This window comes from Chenopodium quinoa, unplaced genomic scaffold, assembly GCF_001683475.1.
Source record: "Chenopodium quinoa cultivar QQ74 unplaced genomic scaffold, ASM168347v1, whole genome shotgun sequence".
Taxonomy (NCBI): Eukaryota; Viridiplantae; Streptophyta; class Magnoliopsida; order Caryophyllales; family Amaranthaceae; genus Chenopodium; species Chenopodium quinoa.
In genome coordinates, this window is record NW_018743284.1 from 200,710 (window position 1) to 224,265 (window position 23,556).

The following is a 23,556-nucleotide window of genomic DNA, read 5'->3' on the forward strand; positions in this document are numbered from 1 at the left end:
GCCGTGGGTTCTGCTACCCTTTTATCTTGCTGACTTGGTCCCCTGCTTTGAACATCCCACCGTTAGTCTTGGTTTCTTGGTTTTCCCCATTGACTTTCCTTCTAGCATAGACCCGAATAGGCTGTGGCTGACCCGGATCCATCACACCCTACCTCCTCTTTTTTCATTCGCCTTTCTTTATCCAAATACACTCTAAAGGTGGTTGCTATTCACTATGATCAATGAGTGCAAAGATAATAGATCCCCCGGCTCTTACAATCTCAATGGTGCTCATTGGATGTGTATAGTACCCTGTTAGAAACCCTAATCTCGTGGAAAAGAGAGAAAACAGCTCTCTTTCTCTTCACACCATGAATATGTCCAAATGGGAGTGGGTATTAACATGGGAAAAAAACTTTAAGGATAAGGTAGCAGATTATTTACAATATTACATGTCATATGTTGTGCACGGACCAACTTCAGCAGTATCTATAACATGCCATGGTTTTGCCAATATGCATGGTGATCCATGCTGATTTCTGGAAATGGTAGAGGTCAAACCCCTGCATTCATCAATGCAACTTATGTTGCCTGCCCAGTGCCCAGCCAAATATGCACTTGACGCCTCTGACCATTGCTGAATTTTCCTTCTTTACTCCTACTTTATCTGTGCTTTCAAATCTAAATTAAGAATTATGATGACCACCAAGAGACTATCTAGAAAACTTAGGTTGCACAAGAACAGGTACTGACACGGATCGGGTACAAAACGGGTACGGGAAAACGTTTATCTCAAAATAAGGGACACGGGTACGAGATGTTAAAATTCATATAATATATTTAAAAAAAAAAAGAATTTGACCATATATTTGTCATTCCGTCATTTTCATTAGATCATATTGTATCATATTAACAATGAGCTATATATGAAGGCACCCATATTATTTAAAAATTACCTTATTTATCTTATTTTTCTTAAATTTTCTCATTAAAAAAAAGTTGAACAGTTCATATCATAGTAGGATACGGTCCGAGACGTATCGTCGTGTGTCCCACGAGTGTCGGTGTCTGACACGGACATGGCAGTTGGATGAAGTGTCCATGTATCCTATGCATGTCATACTCAACTCTATGCCTCAAAAGGTATCAAACTACTGAAATAACCATTTAAGGAACTACATAACTGATAACACTCATAACAGTGTTATACTAGGTTGACGAGAGAAAAGTGAGCCTTGTTGAATATTAAGAAAAAAACGTCCAGACTTTGATTTCTTTACCTTTTTGAAAAATTTAGTTCCATGTAATGACTAGTTACATGCAAGGGTCATGGGTTCACATCTTCATGGCTTTTGCACATGAAAGTAACCTTTTCAGTCATTAGGGTTATTTTGATTGTAATCTAATGAATTCCACTTTGCTGCTATCAGGTTCAAGCATTTGTATTTGTGATGGCTAAAGAGGGAAATCGTTATGTTGCCTATCTAGAGGATATGTACGAAGATAAGAAGGGGATGAAGAAAGTTAAAGTCAGATGGTTTCATCACAGTCAAGAAGTGAAGGGTATAGTTCGTATACGGAATGCTCACCCGAAGGAAGTTTACATTACACCTTACACGCAGGTGATAAGTGTTGAGTGTGTTGATGGTCCTGCTATAGTCTTAACCCGTGAGCATTTTGAAAAAATGCTTAGAGGGCCTTCCAGATGGTTTTGCTGGGAAAGCTACATCTTTGTTGCCGTCAGTTTAGAAGTAACAAAATTAAACCATTTGATCTTAGGAAATTGCGGGGTTATAAATAATCAGCCTATATATTTCTTGTTTAGAGTCTGATTCCTTTCTGAATTCTGACTCTGTATGCCGTGGGGTGATTGGGAATAAAGTTAAGATGTTTGGATCAAATGATAATGTAGCAAAAGGGACTAAGAGAACTAGGAATTATGGGGACAGAGAAAGCTTTTTGACAACTCATGGTGCGGAAGGCTTTGAAAGGAAGAAATTTATGCGTGGACCATTTTCTAAGAATGGTAACACTGATGCTTGCGATAAGAGGTTGTTTTCTTTAAAGAATGGGGAATTCCAGCGGTCACACATCCAGTTTTTTAAGGTAGATGACAAAAATAGAGCTACTGTGCCAGGACAGTGGCATTCGAGGCTGTTGGTTTAGATGTATTGTCTTGGAGATATCTCGAAAGCAGATGAAGCTCCAATATAGGGATCTGGAGGACCAAGATGGATGTGGAAACCTTGAGGTACTCAATTAATGTCTTTTGCATTTGATTCATGATGAGTTGCTTAGTGACTGCCTGGAATGACATTTAATGATTTTCTCCTTGAAGATCATTGTTTCTGGCTGTTATAAGATTCAAATGGCCATTTAGTTCTGTTGGAAATATTAACCCCTGTTTGGTGCACTTGGCTAAAGTTTGAGTTAGATTAAAATTTGATTTTATTTGGTGGTGTCCTTATACTCTATTGCAATGTAATGGTCTTAGTGCTATGCAAATAAACTACTCCATGGCTATCATAAAATCAATGCTTGGGCTGTTTGCCAGTTGCATGTTACATTCCTTTCAGTTGATCTGTTCTTCCTGTTACATCACTTGCAATGCATTTTTTGTTTTGATTGTGAGATTCTCTTGGTTGGAGATCTCTTTTCCTTTTCTGGCAACTAGTGAATTTCTTCTCAGCATAGCATCTTTATGTGATCTAGAGATGAAAATTTACTTGTGTAACTGCTTCAATGGGCTGCTGGATTAAAAAATATATTTTGAGTGAGCTCTAGCAACAAGACCGTGACTTCACAGAGTACTATAACTTTTCTTTGATAGTTGAAGTTCATATTGCCCTTTTGAAGTCCTAACATGATGAAGTAATAGCATTAGCTTACTTACTCCAGGACTAATTAGGGGCATTTGCTAATATGTCTAACTACTTTGTTATTGTACTTTTTTCCCTCTCACATCCCTTACTTTTAATACAATATTAACTCTACTACATTTTCTTATAATTTTTTTAATACCCCAACTACCCCACTTACATCTTATAATATTAAAGTCAATTAATTCACCTAAAACTATGTGCCGGTCAAAATGTAACACTTATAAAATCGGAGGGAGTATAGTCTATATGTAATGTGCTACTGTTGGTTGGTTCTTTACTTTTTCTGAGGATACAACTAATATATGTCGACATTGTTGATTTATGCTGTTTGATAAATTTCAGGAATGGATTCCAGCTTTTAGGATGGCTGCACCAGATAAGCTTGGCATGCGATGTCCTGGACGACCTACAATCAGGCCTTGTCCTCCATCAGCGATGCCAGCGATGCTGTAGATGTTGAATTTGGAATTGGAGCTCCTGTGGATGCATGGTGGAGTGATGGCTGGTGGGAAGGTGTTGTAACTGTAGTTAACAGTGCCAGAAATGATAAAGTACAGGTTTATGTTCCAGGTACTAGCCGTCCCTTTTTTCTCCCCTTTTAGTCATCAGGCATTAAGTTAATCAGTTTATGTGCCTATTTTATGTTTTCTAATGCTACTTTTTTTTTATCTTATCAGGTGAGAACAAGTATTTAGATGTACTTAGAAAGGATCTCAGAGTTTCCCGAGATTGGTTGGGTGGAGAATGGTTTGATGTTAAGGCGAATCCTAATATACTTTCAGATATCAATGCTGAAGCTACACAACCTATAGTCTCAATCCTCGGGAAGGAAAATGCTGCTGATGATTCTGCCGTCAAAATTAAAGACAATGAAAATGAGGATAACTTAGTTGACTTGCCTGCTCCAGCCTCTTCTGTTGGCCATGCCGAACAAATTTCCTCTTCAGACAAAGATGATCATAATGCTGGTCACCATGTCAATGACAAAAGTGATGATGTCAGCTTGCAAGACCATGTCAATGACAAAAGTGATGATGTCAGCTTGCAAGATTTGTGCTGCGATGTTGATGATCAGAAAATTGTTGACGATGAAGATGATGGTTGTAAGGAGGGTGAATCAGGTACCGATGATGTGGAAACTGCTGCACAGGCTGATGTGGAAACTGCTGCTCAGGCTGTAGTGGAAAATGCTGCACAGGCTGATGTGGAAAATGCTGCACAGGCTGATGTGGAAACTGCTGCTCAGGCTGATGTGGAAACTACTGCTCAGGCTGATGAAGTTTTGGAATGCACAGGTGTCGCTTAGAGGCTAGAGCTGTTCCTCAAACTGTTATTGTACAAACTAGTGTAGATTTCCTGTAGCGAGCGAGAGGTGATGTTGATGGCATTTGATCTTGCATTTGAGACAATACTCCCAGGTGTACAGCAATTAGGTGAGTCTTCCAAATTGGTTTTCTTAGTTAAATTCCTAGGAAATGCCTTGGATCAAATTCCAGCTGTTATAGAGTACCTTTTAAGTGAATTAGATTTTATGTTTCCTGTTGTAACGTTAAGGTGAACTTCTAGTTTGTATGATCTAAAGTCGTAGTGAAATAAACTTTCAGCCACCACTTAATGTTTGCCATTGTTGGTTACTCCAAACAACAGTTCAAAAGGCATTACTAACAAAAGTAGTCGTTAACCTTTTGTAAATATACTGTGATTAAGTGTATTGCAAATTTCCATTGGTTCGTAGAGAGTAGACTAATTATATTTTGAAGACATGAACTTTTCTGGAGTTGTTAATCTTTAAAATGAATCTTAGGACAATATGCTGGAAACAATTTGGTGTTTTTTTACTGAAAGAATTTTGTGTATGCTTTGTATTGTACATGTTTACATAGAGAGCTAACCAATTGAAGTGACTAGTCCTACATATTTTATCCGATTGTTACTGTTAGCTATAGTCTCAACCATTTATTGCCGTCAATAAATTCCATGTCGAGAAATGGCCTGGCGTCCTCAATAGTGAAAGACTTTGCCCATTTTACCCGCCTTGTTGTGTTTTGCTCCCTTCCCACTGCACTCGAATTCACCAAACAATGCCGTCCTAAAAAACATAACGCCAAAACCAGAATTATTTGTATCAGTATAGTTAAACTTTTCGTATCTTTGTTCATATATCATGCAAGTTTTAGCCGTAGTTCAGTATACATACTTCTGCCTTTCTGGGTCACCCCAGTCACTCCACCCTTCTGGTGCAATAATATCATCAATGTCACAGTATGAATATATTGCTCTTGAGTATGGCCCCCAGGCTCTTCCCAGGTAAATCAATCCGCTTCCATTGATTGTACAGTTTAAGAATGAAAACCCGGTATTTTCTTCAGGTGTATTTCGATGATGTGCTGCAATTGCTCCTGATCGATTGGCTATTGAATGAAGAACTGAATTCTGTTGTATGTATTTCTTCAATATCAGAAGAACATAAAAGGCCAAAAAGTCTTTAAAGCGCGATAGAGGGAATGTTTTGTTTTCAGGTTACCTGATATAATGATCTTGCATTGCCAAATATGAAATCGACTGATCCTTGGATGAGGCAGTGGTAAAAGTAGTGTGATCCTGTGTCATCTAAGAGAGTATCTTGAGCACCAAGGATATTGACTTTGTAGAACATTGCCCTTTCAGCTGATACTCTCAGTGCCACTGCTTGCATCCCCAATCCTCCTGGTATTGCCACTACTGTATTCTGCACCCATCATGTAAGCGAAAAAAAAAAAGGTTACTTGTGTTCAATTGTCGACGAGCAACCCTTTCAAAAGACACGTCGAGAAGGTTACAGTCTCTAATACTAGAAAAAGAATGAGAAGGTACCTCAAAAGTAATCTCAGATGCACAAAAATAATCAGAGAATATGCTGATGGTAGCTGAACCAAAAGTTCCAAGTTCAGCACCATTACTATTTCTATCAGAAGCTTTGTTATTCCAAGTAATTACTGTATTAGAAGTCTGGTTTTCTGTCCCAATGAAGGAAATGTAAGGCTTGGAGCTTGGTACAACTACCCTTTCCCTGCTCAACAACAAAAATCATACTCAAAATTAAGTATATTTACTTATCTAGTACCAAAATATATTGATTTTCCTACCAAATACTTGTACATGTCTCAATCTTATCAACTTTTTCCACAAAAAAAAGAAAAATAACTTCAAAATTTTTTTTAACAAACATTGTATTAATCTAACTTGAAATATAGATTCCTTGTGTTAATTCCTATTGATAGGGATTTGATATAAAGTACGTAGCAAAAAAAAAAAAAAAAGGAGAATAGTAAATTATCGATACATATTGTTTAATTTTCTTCATTCATATAAAATCATACTACTTCCATCAATAACCAAAATGTCTCGTTCACTTCAACAAGCAATTCCCAAAATATTTCCCAAGTTAGAACTTAGTAGGTACGAAGTTTTTCCTTTCCACAAAAAAAAAAACGCGGGGGAAGCAAAATCTAACTTTGTGGTTCATCTAGTAGCAAGATGAAACACTCATAGTTGTTCGAAACTCGAGTTAGTCATGTATAGTCTCATTCCCTCGAAATAATCTTGTTTTGGCGAATCATGATTTGCAATAAAAGCACCCGACCTAAATTTCCGCTCCAAAAAAACAAAATAGAAAAAAAAAATTTACAAAAAAAAAAAAAAAGAAAAAGAAAAAAGTCCAGCGTAACTGTCGAGCGGTAAACACCCACTAGCTCCAAAAATACGACTCAAAACACCAGAACTGCCAACTCAGTAACCGCAGAAAATCTAGAAACAAAAATTGCACAAAAAAAATAATGAACATACAAAATTCTGCAAAAATCATCAAATTTCAATTTACAAAATACCTGTAAATTTCAGGAAGAATTAGAATCCTAATTCTCTGAGAATTCCCAGAAGGAATCAAATCAACAGCACCTTGAACAGTAATTGAATCCCCTGTTTTTCCACTTTGATCAACCACAATTACCCCACTATTATTCCAATTTAGCTTATCTTTAATCTCACTGTTTGACACCAAATATTTATAATCATCAACCTTAATATCATCCCATGTTATATAATTATAATCTCTTGCAAAACTTCTGGTAAAATTTTGACAAAATCCCAACTCAACTAAAACACCCAGAAAACAGAGTATCTGTACTTTTCTCAGTAACATAGCTCAAATTATGTGGATTTGTGTGGGTAATTGCTAAAATTGAAGGATTTGATGAAATTTGAAGTGGGTATTGTTGGTTTTGATGGGAATGTGAAAAAGGAGAGAGAATTTAATACTTGGAGCGTCTACTTTGTGTGACACTTCGGTGGTAAACTAATTTAATTTTTGAGTGTAAATGCTGGTTAATTTCTGCTATTTTTGTGTTAATTTGATGAAAAATGGGTGTCATAAAAAGAGTGTTAGAATTATTATAATCCCAAATTTATATTTTGGGTAAGATGAAATTGTAGTGATAATGGAGGAGTTGAGAATTTGCATTTTTTTGAGATTGTTCTAAAAGTTCAGTGAAAGAATGAGTAGTTAAGAAAGTGAGGTTAAACTTGAGAGCAAAGAAAATGGTTACATGTTCTTGATTTTAATTTTTAATAAATAATTTAAAGTTTAATTATGGTTATATCCTTTCCCTCAAAAAAATATTTTTATGAGTGAATTTTAATGGGGTAGTTATTAAAGAGGAAGCTAGAAGGAGTTAAAATAACTGCCTTAAATAGTTAATATTAATGTTTTTGCTGATTTTTTTTTACTGTTTCATTCATATTGTAAGAGCCTATAAAATAATGAAGTGAGGCAAAGAGTCATGGGAAAAATGAAAATTTTCTATTTGAGCAAGCACTATGCCGTTGTACTTGCCATTAATGTGGGTTTTAAGTATCTAAAAATGTTTGTATAAAATCACACCTTCAATGCATTTACAACCTAGACTTCTACATATAGTCTTAAACTCTAATAACAATTTCGAAAAAATAAAGAATGTGTGTATATTGGATTGGTTTATGTAGAGTCTACTTAGTGTGGGTGTTTGAAAGAGGAAATCAGTTTTCTATAAGAATCAAACTCTCAACGCCTTAATTGATAGAAAAAGAGAAAGATGTATATAAGAATTATATAGGAATAAAACTCTCGACAATTCAACTTTTGAATAAGAGATGATGAGTGTATAACGTACTTTATTTATCGTTAGTATGATTTTGTGAATATACTTTAATTCAGTAAGCATATCACATGTGTGCATGTCACGCCCAAGAAATTCTATTTGCTCAAGAAACTTCATCATTGTCTCGTTCAAAGAAGATGTATGTCAATATGACAATGTTACTATTTGTTCATAAGAATGATTTGACTTACAATAAATCCATTTTCAAAGTTTTGTGTACAAGTCAATATTTAAGCTTATTGAAAATGTTATGTTACATAGTTACATCTAAAGTAAATAGGCAAAATAGCTGTGCACTGGATGCATGCTAACTTGTGTAGCTTGTTGGTTCATATGAAGTACAATTTAATGGCAATGCTTAATGGTTTGTTCTATATCTTCTTTACTCTTGAAAATTTTGATAAAACATTAAAGTATAGAGAAGTAAGAGAACCTCTTAGAAATTTGATTGAACTGACTTAAGGTCTCATAAAGGATATGGAGTATATTGTTCTATGAACAACTATAGAAATTATAGGATGATTTTTTTTTTTTTTGGAAGATATCCTCTTTTATGTCCTTTAATTCACGATATATAGATAAGTTACTCATCATTAAGAGAATAGATTATAAGTATTCTCTTTTATGTCAAGAAGTTGATTTAAACAATTTAATAAACTAGTTAAATTAATTAGTTTTTAAATGCTTGACTCTCCATATTACATCATTGAAATGTAATATTACTCTTCATTGCATATGAATCACAAATGGAGGACACCAACTACTTCAATCGGTTAAAGTATGAGCTGAAATTGAATCTCGCCTATATTTCTACAATAATCTAACAATATGCAATGTTTGACGCAAACATTACTCATTCTTAGGCATTCCTTCGCTTATTTTATTACCAACTAGACTACTTTACATTCATACACTTCCATACTTTCATGCTAAGAAGCCCTTTACATAATCAGACACCAAAGTTATGTGGCCCACTCTTATACATCACAACAACGTTTAATATGGTTATTTGCTAAAATGCTTCATCTATCCAAGAAAAAAAAAGTCATTATAATCACTAGATTGTTGCCTGAAATGTGTTTGTACTTCGTAGCCTGTAAAATGACCATAGGCTAATAGTAGCGGTTTGTAAAGATTACAGACCGCCAAATAAGCAAAAGTCTAATAAATACTTCCTCTGTTTTTTTTACTTGACTTGTTTATTTTATCACGCTTGTCAATGCAAAACTTTAACGATTAATAAGTTTAATTCTTCATAAGTAAAAATTAAAAAAGTTATACATTATGATAGTACTCATTGAGACAAATTCAAAAAAATCTTGCATGTATATATTTTTTCTTGTAAAAGTCAAAGCGGGTCAACTGTAAAAGAACGGAGGATGTAATTTATTTTTTTTTAAAAAAATAATCCTTTAAAAACAATTGGAAAAAAATAATAAAAAAGAAAAAGAAAAGAAAGTTTTCGGATAACATAACCCTGTAAAACCAAACCACTAGGCTAAGGGAGGAGAGAAGAGATAGAGGCGTGTTTGGGTGACAACAATGGCGACTTCTTCGATTTCAGCTGCTTTATTTTCTCCTCTTACAATTCGTAATACATCTTCTTCTTCAACCAAACTTGACTTTACCTCTCCTTCTCTCTTAAACCTCAGAAGAACCCTAACTCTTACTCAACAATCATCCACCTTCTCCAACTCCTCTAATTTCACTACTTTTGCTGCTCCTGAAACTTTGGAGGCTGTCGAAACTTCCCCAGATTCATTTCAGGTCTGATTTTCTGGTTTAATATAGGGATTTATTGTATTATTTGTGTTAGTTTCTTGGTTTTGAACTTGTAGTGAGTAATTTGTGCTGAATTTTGAGATGGGTATTTCTTAATTGTGTGATTTGCATATTTTGGTGAAATGGGTATTTGATAATTTTGTTATTTTTGGATAATTGAGTCATTGCTTTGTTTAGATATTCTTAAATTTGGTATATAATGAGTAATTTGTGCTGAATTTTGAGATGAGAAAATCATAATTTTGTAAATTGTTTGTTTTTGTGAAATGTGTATATAATAATTTTGATTTTAGATAATTAAATCATTAATTTGCTCTGATGTTCTGAAATTTGCTATATAGTGCTTCTTGGTTTTACTTGTGAGCTTGTAGTTGAGAAATTTTTGCTAAGTTTTAATATGAAATGAAGTTAAATTTATATGTTATGTGCATAGTTTTAGTGTGGAAAAAAAAAAATCCCTTTGAATTCCTGGTTTTATTCGTTAGCTTAAGAGGAATATGTCTTGGAATAATGTGCTTGTTGTGGAATGTAATTGTGATATAAGTGCATCTTAAGTGGGTCATTTACACTGCAGCAGTCTCCTGTTGATGTGTGTATGTGTGTGCGGGCATGTGTGTTCTAGTATTTTGGTGTCGGGGTGCAATGAAAATTGAGAGTAACAAGATTTGTGTTTTTTTTGCTGGTGTGCTTGTGTAAGGTGTGACATTATGATAGATTATGTTGTTTTTGTCAAAGATGAAGGTAATAGTTTGTTTCTTCTTTCCTTATGGTTGTTTTATTCTGTTGTGTAGGATGGTTCTGAGACTTCCACTCTCAGCATTGGTACTGACTCTGATCAGGTATTGAGCTTTTCTTCCCTTGGTTGCTATTCCTGATGCTACAGAGTTAAATTATTTCGAAAATTTCATGTTGAATAACTTAAAGATAGCTAGTGTATAAAGCTTAAACCCACGCAAAAATTTGCCATCGATGTTCCATAGTTAAGCTCTTTTTTCTTATGTCTTGTCACTTTCACTGTAAGGGTGCTTGGAACAAGTTTCTGGAGTCAACCATGTTTCCAGGTTGTATAAGTATCTTGAGTGTATATAGACTACAAACTTAAGACCTTTATGTTTTCTAGCATTATAGTCTTATATAGATGTGATAATCTAATGCATCACTATGAAATTTAATTTTGCCTGCCTTTCCTTGTTGAACCTACATGTCATTGAAAGTTGTGAACCTCTTCATCGCTGTGTCTAGAGTCATCCTCTATGCTTAGATAGTGAAGATGAATTGTAAATTGGGATGACAGTCAAAAGCTGATTTTCAATATTCACACAAGCCGTGGTTCGTAAGTAGTTCTCTCATTAAGAGTCCTTTTGTTGCGCTGAGTATAGATCATTGAACAGAGAAGATAATGTTGCAAGACTACACTGCTATAGCAGGAAATACAGCTTTGAGTTGCTTTGTTCATCTCTAACCCTGAATCTTTTTCCTTTTCTTCTGTGGATAGGAGGGGGTTGGGGGGGGGGGGGGGCACAAATTCTGAATGACTAGCATTTGTTTTGTATTATTCTGCAATGATTTGATTTCGTTCATATACGGATGGTGGTTTACCACCCTCCAAAGACATTAAAATCAGAGCAACCCCTATCCCAAGTCTGAAGTCCTTAGAAGAAAAGGACAGAGAAATACAAACTTCAAAGACACGAATGAATTACAAATACCTCTAAGCTCTTTTCAATGAAAGCAGCTTAATTCTATTGCAACAAACAATAATCAGGAACAAACCCATGGAAGATTAGACTAGATTACAATTAATTTCACCATCAAATTTGATGTTGATCCTGCTTGAGAGTTGAAACATACTCTCGTTCATGATTGCATCCATTTTTCTGGCTCTTTTTTTTTCCTACCATGCCCTTCCCTTCATACTTCATAGACAGATGCAACTTAAGCAGGTCTTCTACGTATAGTTCCCTTGCTTTCTTCTTTGCCTAATTGAGCTCACTCTTCTATAAGCACAGTCTCTGTATTGTTCAAACATTCTGACGATCAGACAATACCTTGTTAGTTCATGCTATATGCCTGTACCTTCCATACATCACCAATAGATGCAATTCAAGCACAACTTCTAACATAGCTCATCTAATGTTTGCCATAAACGTTTTAACAGTTGTAAGCCCTTTTGCAGTTTTGGCTATCTTCTATCCAACCCATCTAAGTATCTCACTTCCTAGCTGATTTATAAACTGACATTGAAAGCTTATCAAAAGTGTTTTTATTGCAAATCCCTCTCTGAAGTGTCTGAAATCGCTTTTGAGACGATCACACTTTCTTCATCAAGAACTTTTTTCTTGCACTCCAATTTTCTGACATGCTTTCAGCTTGGAAAAATGAATTTAACAAATTTAGTGTTTAGTGTTGACACAATTACTTTTTTAAGATCCAAGTAACACCCTGAAGCCTGGGAGACTCTAGACATCGTAAATATCTTTTCCTTATATTTGACTGGTTTAAACTGAAATCTTTGCTTAAGGTAAGTTTATGTGTAATTTCAGATGGCTCCAAAGCAGAAGATAAGAATTAAGCTGAGGTCCTACTGGGTCCCCTTGATAGAAGACTCCTGCAAGCAGATAATGGATGCTGCAAGGACGACAAATGCAAAAACAATGGGGCCTGTACCATTACCAACAAAGAAGAGGATATATTGTGTACTCAAATCACCCCATGTGCACAAGGATGCCCGATTCCACTTTGAAATCCGAACTCATCAGCGCCTTATTGACATATTGTACCCAACTGCCCAGACAATTGACTCGTTGATGCAACTTGATCTCCCTGCAGGTGTCGATGTGGAAGTTAAGCTCTGAAGATCTTGGGTAAGAACTCTCAAGGTCTACTTATTGTATTAGACTGCTCAAGTCATCAGTCTACTTTTCGGACTGAATGACTCAAAACTAGTTTAACATTAAACTATCACCTTATTAAACTTTGATTGCTGGAGGAACTTGGGAGATCAAACGACCATTCAAAATACGCATATGTTTAAGGGACTCTAGATTTATATATGACAGCCATGATTTTGATGGCTTAATACGATTTGAGTTGGAACTAGATATATAATCATGATGGCTTGAATAACTTTTATCTTGCTACAAAGTTTGCCGTTATATGTTCATGTACCAGACTGACATTGTTTTCTTTTTCCAGGACCTGTAAAAATTGCTAGATTTCAGTGGTTGCAGATGAAGATCAAAAAGCCTGTCTCGATGGATTTTTTTGTGTTAAAAATTTGCAGAATTAAGTTAGCTTTGTTAATTTTTCCAGCGTTTGTAAGCTTTATTTTCCACCAAAAAAATATGCAAGCTGTATAATTGCTTATATTCCTGTAAAAACTGCTAGTTCAATGAAAATAGGGGAAGTGTTGCCACCAAAAGGTTCAGTTCAGATGCACTTTGGTACATTTTTCTGTACGATAAGGGCTCCTGTTTGAATAGTAGCTACTTGCTAAAGAAGTATTTTTGCTACATGGTCAATTTCCTCTGCTTGCAAATGTTATAAATATCAGTTAATCTCAATGATTTATGAATAAGATCAAATCCCGTCTACAACCAAAAAAAAAAATATTACCCAAAGTTTTAACTTGGAATTTGTACTTGCTGTGTATTTAGACGTCATCCAATTATCCAAACAAAATCTGTAATCAATCCAACTAATGTTGTGACAAGTAGTGGATTAAATTTGAAATTTGTGAATCTAATGTGCAAGGAGCCAAATCCTCCAAAAGCTGTTGTAGACGGGTTAAAAACTACTAGCCAAAAAATAGTTGGGAAAACGAAAAGTTCATTTACTAGGTAGAAAATCACATATTCTTTCTCCTTGATTGAAAAAAATTAACCAAAATAGGCACAATGAATGTCATCTTTACAGCTTCAGCATCTCTTGGGGAGCGAGTATCAAAATTATGTAGAAATTAGTTCTACAATTAGTCGACCAATATGAGACTTAACGAAGCCCAATTTACAAATAAGTACCAAAAATATTCACTATCTTTCTCGTAGCTTTTCAGCAGCATCTTTGAATCAACAGGAGCCCTAAAAGACCATCTCATAAATAAACCAAGTCAAATATGCATAAGCATGCATTGGCAGAAATATAGCAACTGAGAGATTTACATACTTCCAAAACAAGCTAACTTCAACTGTTCTTGTCAAGTGCCGAGATTAGGAGGCAATGATGACAACGGAGGACCTCGTGAGTATCTCCATTCACCACATGCTGAACATTTCTCCAGTTTCACGCAATTCTCCAAGGTACAGAATTTACAGGACCAGAATTTATACTTCACTGATATATCTTTCGGCTTCAGGGTTTCACATGCCTCACATACGAGAGCCAGTGGCTGCAAAATTTTCATGATTAACATTAATGAATACCGAGTACAATATACCACCTCCATCTCCATGATGTTTGCATGCTGAAGTTTCATTATATATTAAGAAAATTGTAAAAAAACAAAAACCCTAGGCTAAAAATTGATCAATTTTGCCCTTAACCTGCTACAAATATTGTTCATCCAATGATGTAAATTACGAAACATAGTGTTTATGCTTAATGTGATCATACTAACCAATGACGTGAATGGAAAAAAAAAATAAAACAAAAACAAAAACATTCTGGTTGTGTAAGTAGATAATCAAACAATGGATAAACTAAAGCAAAATTTTGATGCAGAGTGCCATTTAACAAAATGCAAGATATCAGAAAAATACACATAAATTACTAAAGGGTAACTCACAGGATTCAACAGGGTGCATGTTTCACAAGTCCATGTGGCAGACTCTCCATGTGTGTTCTCCGCATCAAGATTAGTTAACCCAGAGGATGAGACGCTCATGGATAAAGATGATGAACTGGCATTGGAGCCAATGGATCCTTTATTTAATTTAATGCCACAAGCATCAACTGAGGCAGAATTTTCATTGTTGCTTAAATCAATGAGATTGGTAATATCACCATTCCAAGACCTTTTCCGAGATGCTGCAGCTCCAGAGACATTATTAGAATTTGAACTGGCACTAGCAGATGAACTGACATGGGAACAAATGGATCTTTTACTTAATTTGGTGCCACGAACATCAATTGAGGTAGAATTTACATTGTTGCTTAAATCAATGAGATTTGTAACATTATTCTGAGACCTGTTACAAGATGCTGCAGCTCCAGAATGTACATTGTTAATATCAGAGGCATTTGAACTGGCACTAGCAGCAGCTGGCCCACAGGGCACTACTGTTTCCAAGAGATCAGAATCCCCCAAATCTTCAGCAAAGCCACCAGAAACGGAAGCGCACCATATTTCATCCTGTAGTCTCCTTTCAGCTGCCATGGCAGCAGCTTGAACAGGGCTTAACGAAGACATTATGTTTTTATCACCACCAAGCCGTAAAGGTCCAGATGGTAGAAGGGAATTGAGACGTTTTCTGTTTTCAGCAGCAGCCAGGGTCGTTTTGTGGAGGGAAGCTAGAGGTGGCTGACGAGAGAACCCACCTAAACGTTTTCCAGGAAGATCAAAGCCTTCTCCTGTGCCAGATATTCCCTTGGACATCAATTCCTCACATTCCTGCGTTTGTTGGGGAAAAAGTAAATGACGAGGAAAAGTAACTACAAAACCTGCTTATGTAAATATGTAATGGCTTATTTTACAGCCTTGGGTAAACTAAGTAAAACCATTCTGCACAAAATACACAGATGAAAAATGTATTGAAGAGTCCCCAAGTAACAACTCATGAGTTTAACTACCCTAAGGGGATCGGCAATTCCTTTGATGAATATCTGGTAACTAAGCAGAGAGCAAATATTATTTAAACGAACAGATTTTGATGCCCAAAAAGAACCTTGATTTGTTATGGTCCAGCCATATATTTGAATTTAAAATTTTATATAACATTTAATAAACTCATGTTGTATGAACTAGGGTTTCTAGAAAGTAAAATGTTACTTTATAGTCAGCTCACACATTCAAATCAAACGCTTCCACTTCATAAGCTCATAGAGACTGTCACATAACTAAAACTATGTATGAAACTTGATGCTGACCTTTCTAAGCTGATCCCATAGCTGATAGAAACTCGCATTATGAGGGCCATGGGCATTATGGCAAAGCTCATGAAGCATTGTATCCAACACTTCATGAAATGAGTAAAACTCTAACTCCCTGCCAGGCCTCCGAAGCCTCAACTTCACTTCTACCCCACGATTAACATTCAATCCAAGAAGTTCATTCCTCTTGGGACTGCAAGGCCAGCAAGTGAATTTCTATTAAGTCGATGAGATGCAATATAGAAATTAAACATCCAGGCAAACCCCAAAGATCTGAAAAATAAACATTGTATGCGTGTGTATGTGCTGCAACACTCAGATTTCTACTCAATCCAAGGAACCCATGCTTGTCCCTAGTATAACATAACAGAAAAAACAATAGGGTGCTAGAAACCTGAAAGGTTTCATCCTGTATACTCAACTGCACAATTCGTTTTTTCTCGAACCTAGGTACAATGGCGCGAGGTTCAGCAGTGGGGACAAAGCTCAAGAGTGCTATAAAATGTACATGATCTACAAGCTACAATTCAATTATAAAGAGCCCATTGTCTATACATCAAGAACAGCAATGCAGCAACAAAACAAAAACCAACAAAATTTAAAATCATGCCACAATCACCTAACAACCATCTACACTTTCCTACCACATACTATCAAACTCGAAAGAAAATCGAAAGTTCAAATAACATCACCTAAAAACACAACCATTCTTCAACAATCAACAATATGAACATAGGTATTTAGGAACCACTTTAAATTGAACATGAAAAAAACAGAAATATTAGCTCCAATCCTTCAAAAACCAACAAATTTGGAATTTTTAACAACAAAATTCACACTTACACTAAACAAAAAGAATGTAAAAATCAGGAAAAAAAAAAAAGAAAAAAAATCAAAAAAGGCGGGAGACATACTACATTTCAGAGAGAACTTTAACCCGCCAATTATGTTTGCGCATAATTGGTTGAACCTGTTTAGCAATGCGCTCAAGAATTTGCTTTGCTTCATCTTGTCGCGGCTTTCTTTTCAAAGCTCTAATTTCCCAAACTTTGTTAAGATCACCTAATTGCATTTTCTGGAATTTGAGTGTAAATTATGAACCCTAATTTCCCCTTTTCCGGAAACCCCAAATTAATTATATTTGGATTTTAGATTCGAAGATTAATTCGATAATTTGGGTTTGAATCGTTTGATGGAATTAGGGTTCATATTGATTTTCCTGGAAGAATTCAATTGAGTTAGAATTGGTAAGAATTGTGGGCGGCAATAGTTTGAATAAAATGCACAAAAGTCTAATGCAGAATTTGAGTTGTGTACCTTGTGTCTGTGTACAGTGTACGTACTACTTTGAAGATTTGAATTGAGATTTGAGGTTATACACTTGTACGTGTTTTGTTTTTTTTTTTTTTTTTTCCTGATCCGAACTAATTTTGCTTATGAATTTAAATTTAAAGTAAAAAACTGAAAGCAATACTCAATTATGCAATCATTTTAATTTTTTTTAATTATTCCATCGAAATTCAAGAGTTTTATTATAAATTGAATTTCACCTATAAAGTTCAACATGATATTTTAAAAATTGGAATTGCATGAACTTGATCCACTAATATTTGACTTTTCAAAACCATCTTACTTCGATGTTAATTATCCATGAACCTAACTTATGTTAGTTTATGGTTCACGTAATGAACTCATCTATACTTAGTTTAATTGTGAATTAATTTGAATCATCCCTATTAACTAATTTGAGCGTATAAGAAGTTATATGCCTTAAAGAGTTAAGGTAAAAGGAATTAGATGCGTAAAATATACTTTAAGGAAACAACACACACATATATTATATGGAAAAAAAAAGCTAATAACATAATCTGCTAGCAAAATTTCCATGGTTTGTTTATTGTTTAGACTTACAAACAACCCACTCATATTTGTTGATAAACCTATTCGTGATCCATTTCAAATTGTGTAAAATCTCACTCAACCTTATATTATTAATTGGTGAAAAGCTTAATTTTTGAGATTCACAAATTTTATATGTAGCTGGCTACACCGTATGCCCGGTATTACTTATTCAACGATTACTCGGTCGGTCATGAGTTACTTATTCAGGGATTACTCAGTCGATCAGGGGTTACTCGATCGGTTAGGGGTTACTCTCACACAAAAAACATGCTAACTGACTGAGTAACTCGAAAATCAGTAACCCTTAATCAACTGAGTAACCCTTAATAAGTAACCCCGGTGAAAACAGACTAACTGACTGAATAACCCCATAATAAGTAACCCTTGACCGACTGAGTAACAACTAAATAAGTAACCCCTGAATATGTAATTTCGGCCACATGGTGTGGCAACCACACAGAAAAAGCACCGTTTGAGATTAATATATTTTAGTAATTAAATCAAATTACATTAGAGAAAATTTAAAAAAAATATATAAATATGCTAATAATTTAATAACAATATGTATAGGTTCCTAATTTTTTTTTTTTTAATGAAATCTGAATAATATCATAACATACGGAGTATCTATTTAATTATAATCTATTTAGGTTTAACTCAAAAACTCCTTAATAGAGGGTTTGTTTAATACTTTAATCTCCCATGATTATTAGATAATCAATCACTAATCACTTTAATGATTTTCATTATAGAGGAAACTTAAGAATTAAGACGAACAAGAAACCGACAATAAGAGCAGTTCAAGTGTTCAACTTTAAAAGCTAGATTGGTCAGAAGTCTACTAGGATTAAAGATTTAAAGCTCAAGCCTTAATTTAAGCTTAAGCTAATCTTTCTAGTTAAAACCCTCAAACCCAAAACTTATTACAAATTCCAACGACCTTTTTCTCTCTCCCCCCCAACTCACTGCTCTAGTTCTCTACACCTTAACTTCTTCTTCATGATATAATTCTTTTAAAACCAATCAATACAATAAAAATAAAAAATAAAAAAAACAAAAAAGGAAAAAATAAGTGCCCAAAGGGCCAAAGTTTCAATCTTTATTTAATTATCCTCAATTTTTTTTGTGGGATTTATTGAATTGATTTGAGTGAAAAAGAGTTGATTGAATTGGGTATTTTTGTTTTCTGGGGTTTGAGATCAAATTTAACAAAGGGGGTTTATAAAAATCATTGAAAAATGTCAGGAATTGCTCTAATATTAGATCTGATGAGGAAAAATCCCAACTTTTATTCAACACATACTTTGCATTCAGCTGGTTCATTATCTGCTAAAGCTGCAGTCTCTGGCGCTGCCGCTTCTGTTCTTGCCTCTTACCCTTTTGGGTTTAAGGCTTTTCTTGGAAGGTAATTTTTATTTTTTTTTTCCTAATTGTAGTTTAATATTATAAAAAATTGAGATCGTATAATGGGTTTTTGGTTAATTGATGTTGTTTTATATACTTTGGAATGGGGTTTTGGTTAATTGATGTTGGTATGTCTTGATTTTAATATTAATATGCATATTAATTGATATAATATGGTTGGAACATTGTCAATTGAATAGAGTAAACGAGTAAATTGGTTATTTGTAAGCAGTGTGGATGAAGATTTTCATATATTCCTGCCTCCCTTATGTTTATGGGGTTGTTTGATTGTAGACTTTGATTAGCGATGTCCGTCTTCGAGTAAATTCGAGCCTTTTCTGTTAAAGAATATGGATAGTGGGTTATATCAGTGTATTCCTACTATACGAGCTATAAAGTTGTAATCTTTCTCATTGGTTTGATTGTAAGTAACTGAACTAAATTGAACTGTTATGTGTACTCCTACTTTAGAGATCTTTTGAAATTGTAAGGCGAGGTCGGATACATGAACTATTCTGCACATTGGGTGTTTACACTCTTACTAAGCCGTGTTCTAAAATTCATCTTCAAGCTGCATTTGTATCTGTCAATCATAGTGGGCATGTGACTGTTAGCCGTAGTGCAATAGAACCTCAGTATTTAGTAGAGGATTTGATTATACTGCTGTGTTATTATTATCTCATGTATAGTGTCTACTGCTTTGTATTTTTGAGCTGAAGAGTTTTTATTGAATGGTGATATACTGGTTACAAAATAGTTGGAAAGAAAGAAGCTTTAAACGGCGTAGCTGTCAATGATTTGGTTCTTGATTTCTGTTGGACAAATTTAAGAGGCTATTGCGTCCAAGTCTTGAAAATTTTGATGCCTTGCCATAATTGACCTTTCTAACAAAACAATACTATGTTTCAGTCTTTGTTCTGTTTCATTTTATTGTCGAATTTATACACTTTCATTTGTGGTACAATTAAAAGCAGTTTTCCTAAGATAAATAGCTTCTGGTTTGGGATTAATACTTGGCTATTTATTTTTTAGGGATTGGGATTTGATGTATTATTTATAGGTTCTTTGTTCACCTAATGAACTTTATATAATGGTCTACAGCAATAACAGAATTGCTTATTGTGATGCTGGTACAACATGGGATGTGGATCACATCACTGAGGCTTATGATGAGCATGTTTCCAAGGATAATGACGCTTCTAGATATACTTTTGAGCCTGAATCCCTATCATACTCTGGAAAAGTCTATAACTATGAACTAAAATCACTTTTCTCAGCCTTTCATCCAAGTACATTTGCGCTTACAGCCTTGAGATCATTTTTAATGTTTTATTTACCACTTTTGGAGCCTCGTGCGGCATTGGAGGATGATGATGAAGATTTCCTTGCTGATAATTCAGAAGAGAGGCATGTAGACTTGATTACTCCCTTCCACAAGGCAGTCAGGCAAACTTTTCGCGAGGTTTGTTGTATTTTACTATTCCATATTTAACAATGTCTTCTTTTTTTGTCAAATACAACTTTAGGCCATTGAATAGTAATTTATGTGAGATCTAGCTACTTTCTCTTGTACTGTGATTATATCCAATGTGTACGTGCTTATGTTATTTTGTGGGCAACCTTTGTCTCTATGTATTTGATAATATCCAATATACATAGGTTTCAGTTGTCTGATGTGAAATTGGTTTTTAATTATAGCCAAATAACTGCAAGGTTTTCTACTTAGTCTGCTTACCTTCTCAATAAATTGCTTCATTTATCTGCCGTAATTATCTATGAATCATGATATATTTCTTGTATAAAGGATAGGTTAGCTAGATTTGATAATTAAGGGTGTCTCTCAATTGGCAGGCTGTCAGAAGTGAGCCAAAGTACCATTATTGAAATTTTGATCTAATAGAACTTTTTGAGGCCTTGCATCGAGTTTTGCAGTTTATGATTGCTAATCTCCGTATATTAGGAGAGAGTTTCAATCTTGATATGATAAGTATGTTGAGATTACAATGGTTCTTTGCAGTTCAGGTTCTAGTTAAGCCAATCGAATTAGTACTTCTCCTTTTACATGAACATTTTTCTCTTTCTATTAATTCTCCCTATGTTTAATTCCCACTGATAACATATCTCCCTATTCATATTTATTGTCCCAAAGAAATAAAGAACTAATGTAGCTTTTATTGCTCTCTCTTCTGGTTACCTCCCGCTCTTCTAGCTTTGAGCCTCTTTAGCATACCCAAATCATTTTAGGACTAATGCTTTGTTGTGTAAGTCACTAGCATATCTTTCTTGCAAGTTTTTAGCTTCAATCTTTCTGTCTCCGTCTTGCTCTGTGATGGTACTTAAACTTCTTTTTTCACAAATTGTACCAATCACTCAAAAATGAAAGAAGAGTCTTTGCCCTTTTCGTTGCATATTCATGTTGTGATAAAGTGTGTGCTTTCCTTGTATAGTCATATTGTAATAAAGTGGTTCTTTGTTTTGCACTGAGACTGTCCGTTTTTCCCTAAATCTCAGAGTACTGTCATTACTACAAGGAGGGTGTTAGAAAGACTAGCCGTCTCTTATTTCTCCCAACGGATGGCATGGAAGCTTATCAAAGGTATGCTGTATACTTAGCTAATCTAATTTTCCACTTTACCTTTGCTATTTGCACCATGCTGTATATATATAAGCAGGGAAAAAATGAACATTTATTGACACCAATTTATATATTGCGTTGCCATTTGTCTGTAGATGCTTCTAAATCTTCTGTGCGTAAGGCAGAGCGAGGACTGCCAATAACTTCTTACATGTGTGCTGTTACTAGAACAACTGCCAGAGGTGATTCTTTGATTATAAAGTTTCCCTCTTACTTACCTTTTTGAGATTTCAATTCTGACTTTATCTCTGCTTGATTCTTGCTTGGGGGTGAATTTTTATTTTCCCATTGGAGCAGCTCACTGTCTAGGAGTGGCAGCATCTTGGATTTTTCAAGTTGGATACGATGTATACAAAACCATCTTGCGTCTATTTTGGTATTCTAAGGATGATATAGAAGAAGTTAATACAACAGAGGAACTTCAGCTTCTTGGTCGGAAGATATATGCTGTATCCCTCAAATGCACTGCGTCATTGATCTTTGCTGCCATCGGGGCAGGCCTTGGTGCGTCATTGACACGTGACATACATCCTAAATCTGGTCAATGGCTTGGTAAGAACTTCAATACTACCACAAACCCCTCAGCTAGATGTTATTTCAGTTTGGAGCTCTTTATATATAGCCAAATTTCAATAGGATTTTTATTTTCTACTCCACTGTGCCCCCTCTATGTAAGTTTTCCATTACAGTGTGCCGTCATCCTTACTTTCCATGTGATCTCACAGGTTGTGCTGCTGGAGATATGGCGGGTCCAGTAGTTGTAGCATTGTGTTTCGACAAGCTTCTTTCTCCGGCAGTGTAGATTTCTATGGATACTGCTCATCTTGACACACTATCTTATGTGCCTTAGGACCAGATTTTGTATACTAGCATTGCTTAATTTTGCAGTATAGCAGTCATCAGCCTCAAGGTTAGTTGCTCTGAGGCTCCAGAACATCAATTCATAACAGACTTCAACTCTATCAATTTCAGATTTTTTTTTTCTTCTCTTTTTCTCTTCTTAATCTCCTGAATAAAGACTTCTTTTCAATAGATCCTAACAGCTGCAGAGCCCTTTTCTTTCATATAATGATTTATAGTCTAGAAAGTCAAAACTCATTAGGGAGATTTTCCTGAGTGCACTCTACCAAGCTATCCCCTCACTGCCCGGTCCGACCGGGCAAGAGCCGCCTGATCGGGCAATGGGGGTTTCTTGAATTTGCCCAGGCTGCCAACTTACACCATCTACCCCACACCGCCCGATCAAACCGGGCAGGGTCTGCCCGATCGGGCGGGTGGAGGTCTTCGTGGCTGCCCTCTTCTGCATTCCTCTCTTCGCTGCCCGGTCCGACCGGGCAAGGGCCGCCCGATTGGGCGGTGAAGGTTTCCTGCGATTCGAGTCACTTTCTTCAACAATCTCCACCTTGACGAGAACTCGTAGTCAGCTAACACGATCCCATCAATCACATAGTGAAACATATCTCAAACTTAACCCGATGCAAAAGCTCATGCATAAGCCGTACATCCTGATAAGTCTCCAACCAAGATTCATCCCGATAAGCCTTTAACCAAGACCCATCACATACTCGTCTCCAAGTATAACAACTCATAATGCTCCACCTGCATCACAAGCCCCATGCAAGCTCCACCTTAAGGCCAACACACCTACACCAGGAGCTCCCCAATACCGCCTGTAAAGGCGCACTACATCACATAGTAATCGATATTTAGC

At 35.5% G+C, this 23,556-nt stretch overlaps 4 protein-coding genes and 1 pseudogene across 5 annotated transcripts; 3 read left to right on the forward strand and 2 right to left on the reverse strand.

The window, feature by feature from the left end:
* The first annotated feature begins 1,080 nt into the window (after positions 1-1,080).
* Positions 1,081-4,644, forward strand: LOC110735537 (annotated as a pseudogene).
* Positions 4,645-4,931: 287 nt separating this feature from the next.
* Positions 4,932-7,433, reverse strand: LOC110735481 (pectinesterase QRT1-like). The gene is made up of 4 exons (XM_021915668.1): positions 6,728-7,433; positions 5,715-5,910; positions 5,386-5,589; positions 4,932-5,294 (listed from the first exon to the last, which is right to left on the reverse strand). Exons 1-4 carry the CDS (start codon positions 7,039-7,041, stop codon positions 5,046-5,048), a joined length of 963 nt encoding a protein of 320 aa, XP_021771360.1. The 5' UTR covers positions 7,042-7,433; the 3' UTR covers positions 4,932-5,045.
* Positions 7,434-9,489: 2,056 nt separating this feature from the next.
* Positions 9,490-13,338, forward strand: LOC110735482 (30S ribosomal protein S10 alpha, chloroplastic-like). The gene is made up of 4 exons (XM_021915669.1): positions 9,490-9,802; positions 10,609-10,656; positions 12,361-12,681; positions 13,013-13,338. Exons 1-3 carry the CDS (start codon positions 9,578-9,580, stop codon positions 12,670-12,672), a joined length of 585 nt encoding a protein of 194 aa, XP_021771361.1. The 5' UTR covers positions 9,490-9,577; the 3' UTR covers positions 12,673-12,681; positions 13,013-13,338.
* Positions 13,339-13,612: 274 nt separating this feature from the next.
* LOC110735483 lies at positions 13,613-17,431 on the reverse strand. Of its 2 annotated transcripts, XM_021915672.1 has the most exons (5): positions 17,222-17,431; positions 16,819-17,123; positions 15,902-16,097; positions 14,601-15,425; positions 13,613-14,204 (listed from the first exon to the last, which is right to left on the reverse strand). In XM_021915672.1, the coding sequence occupies exons 2-5, from the start codon at positions 16,974-16,976 to the stop codon at positions 14,013-14,015; spliced, it is 1,371 nt and encodes a 456-aa protein (XP_021771364.1). In that variant the 5' UTR covers positions 16,977-17,123; positions 17,222-17,431; the 3' UTR covers positions 13,613-14,012. The 2 variants fall into 2 exon arrangements, with proteins under 2 accessions (XP_021771364.1, XP_021771362.1); XM_021915670.1 differs by having other exon boundaries at positions 16,819-17,431.
* Positions 17,432-18,612: 1,181 nt separating this feature from the next.
* LOC110735484 lies at positions 18,613-22,807 on the forward strand. Its single transcript, XM_021915673.1, has 6 exons — positions 18,613-19,211; positions 20,312-20,672; positions 21,722-21,806; positions 21,941-22,027; positions 22,143-22,397; positions 22,571-22,807. Exons 1-6 carry the CDS (start codon positions 19,045-19,047, stop codon positions 22,645-22,647), a joined length of 1,032 nt encoding a protein of 343 aa, XP_021771365.1. The 5' UTR covers positions 18,613-19,044; the 3' UTR covers positions 22,648-22,807.
* The last annotated feature ends 749 nt before the right edge of the window (positions 22,808-23,556 follow it).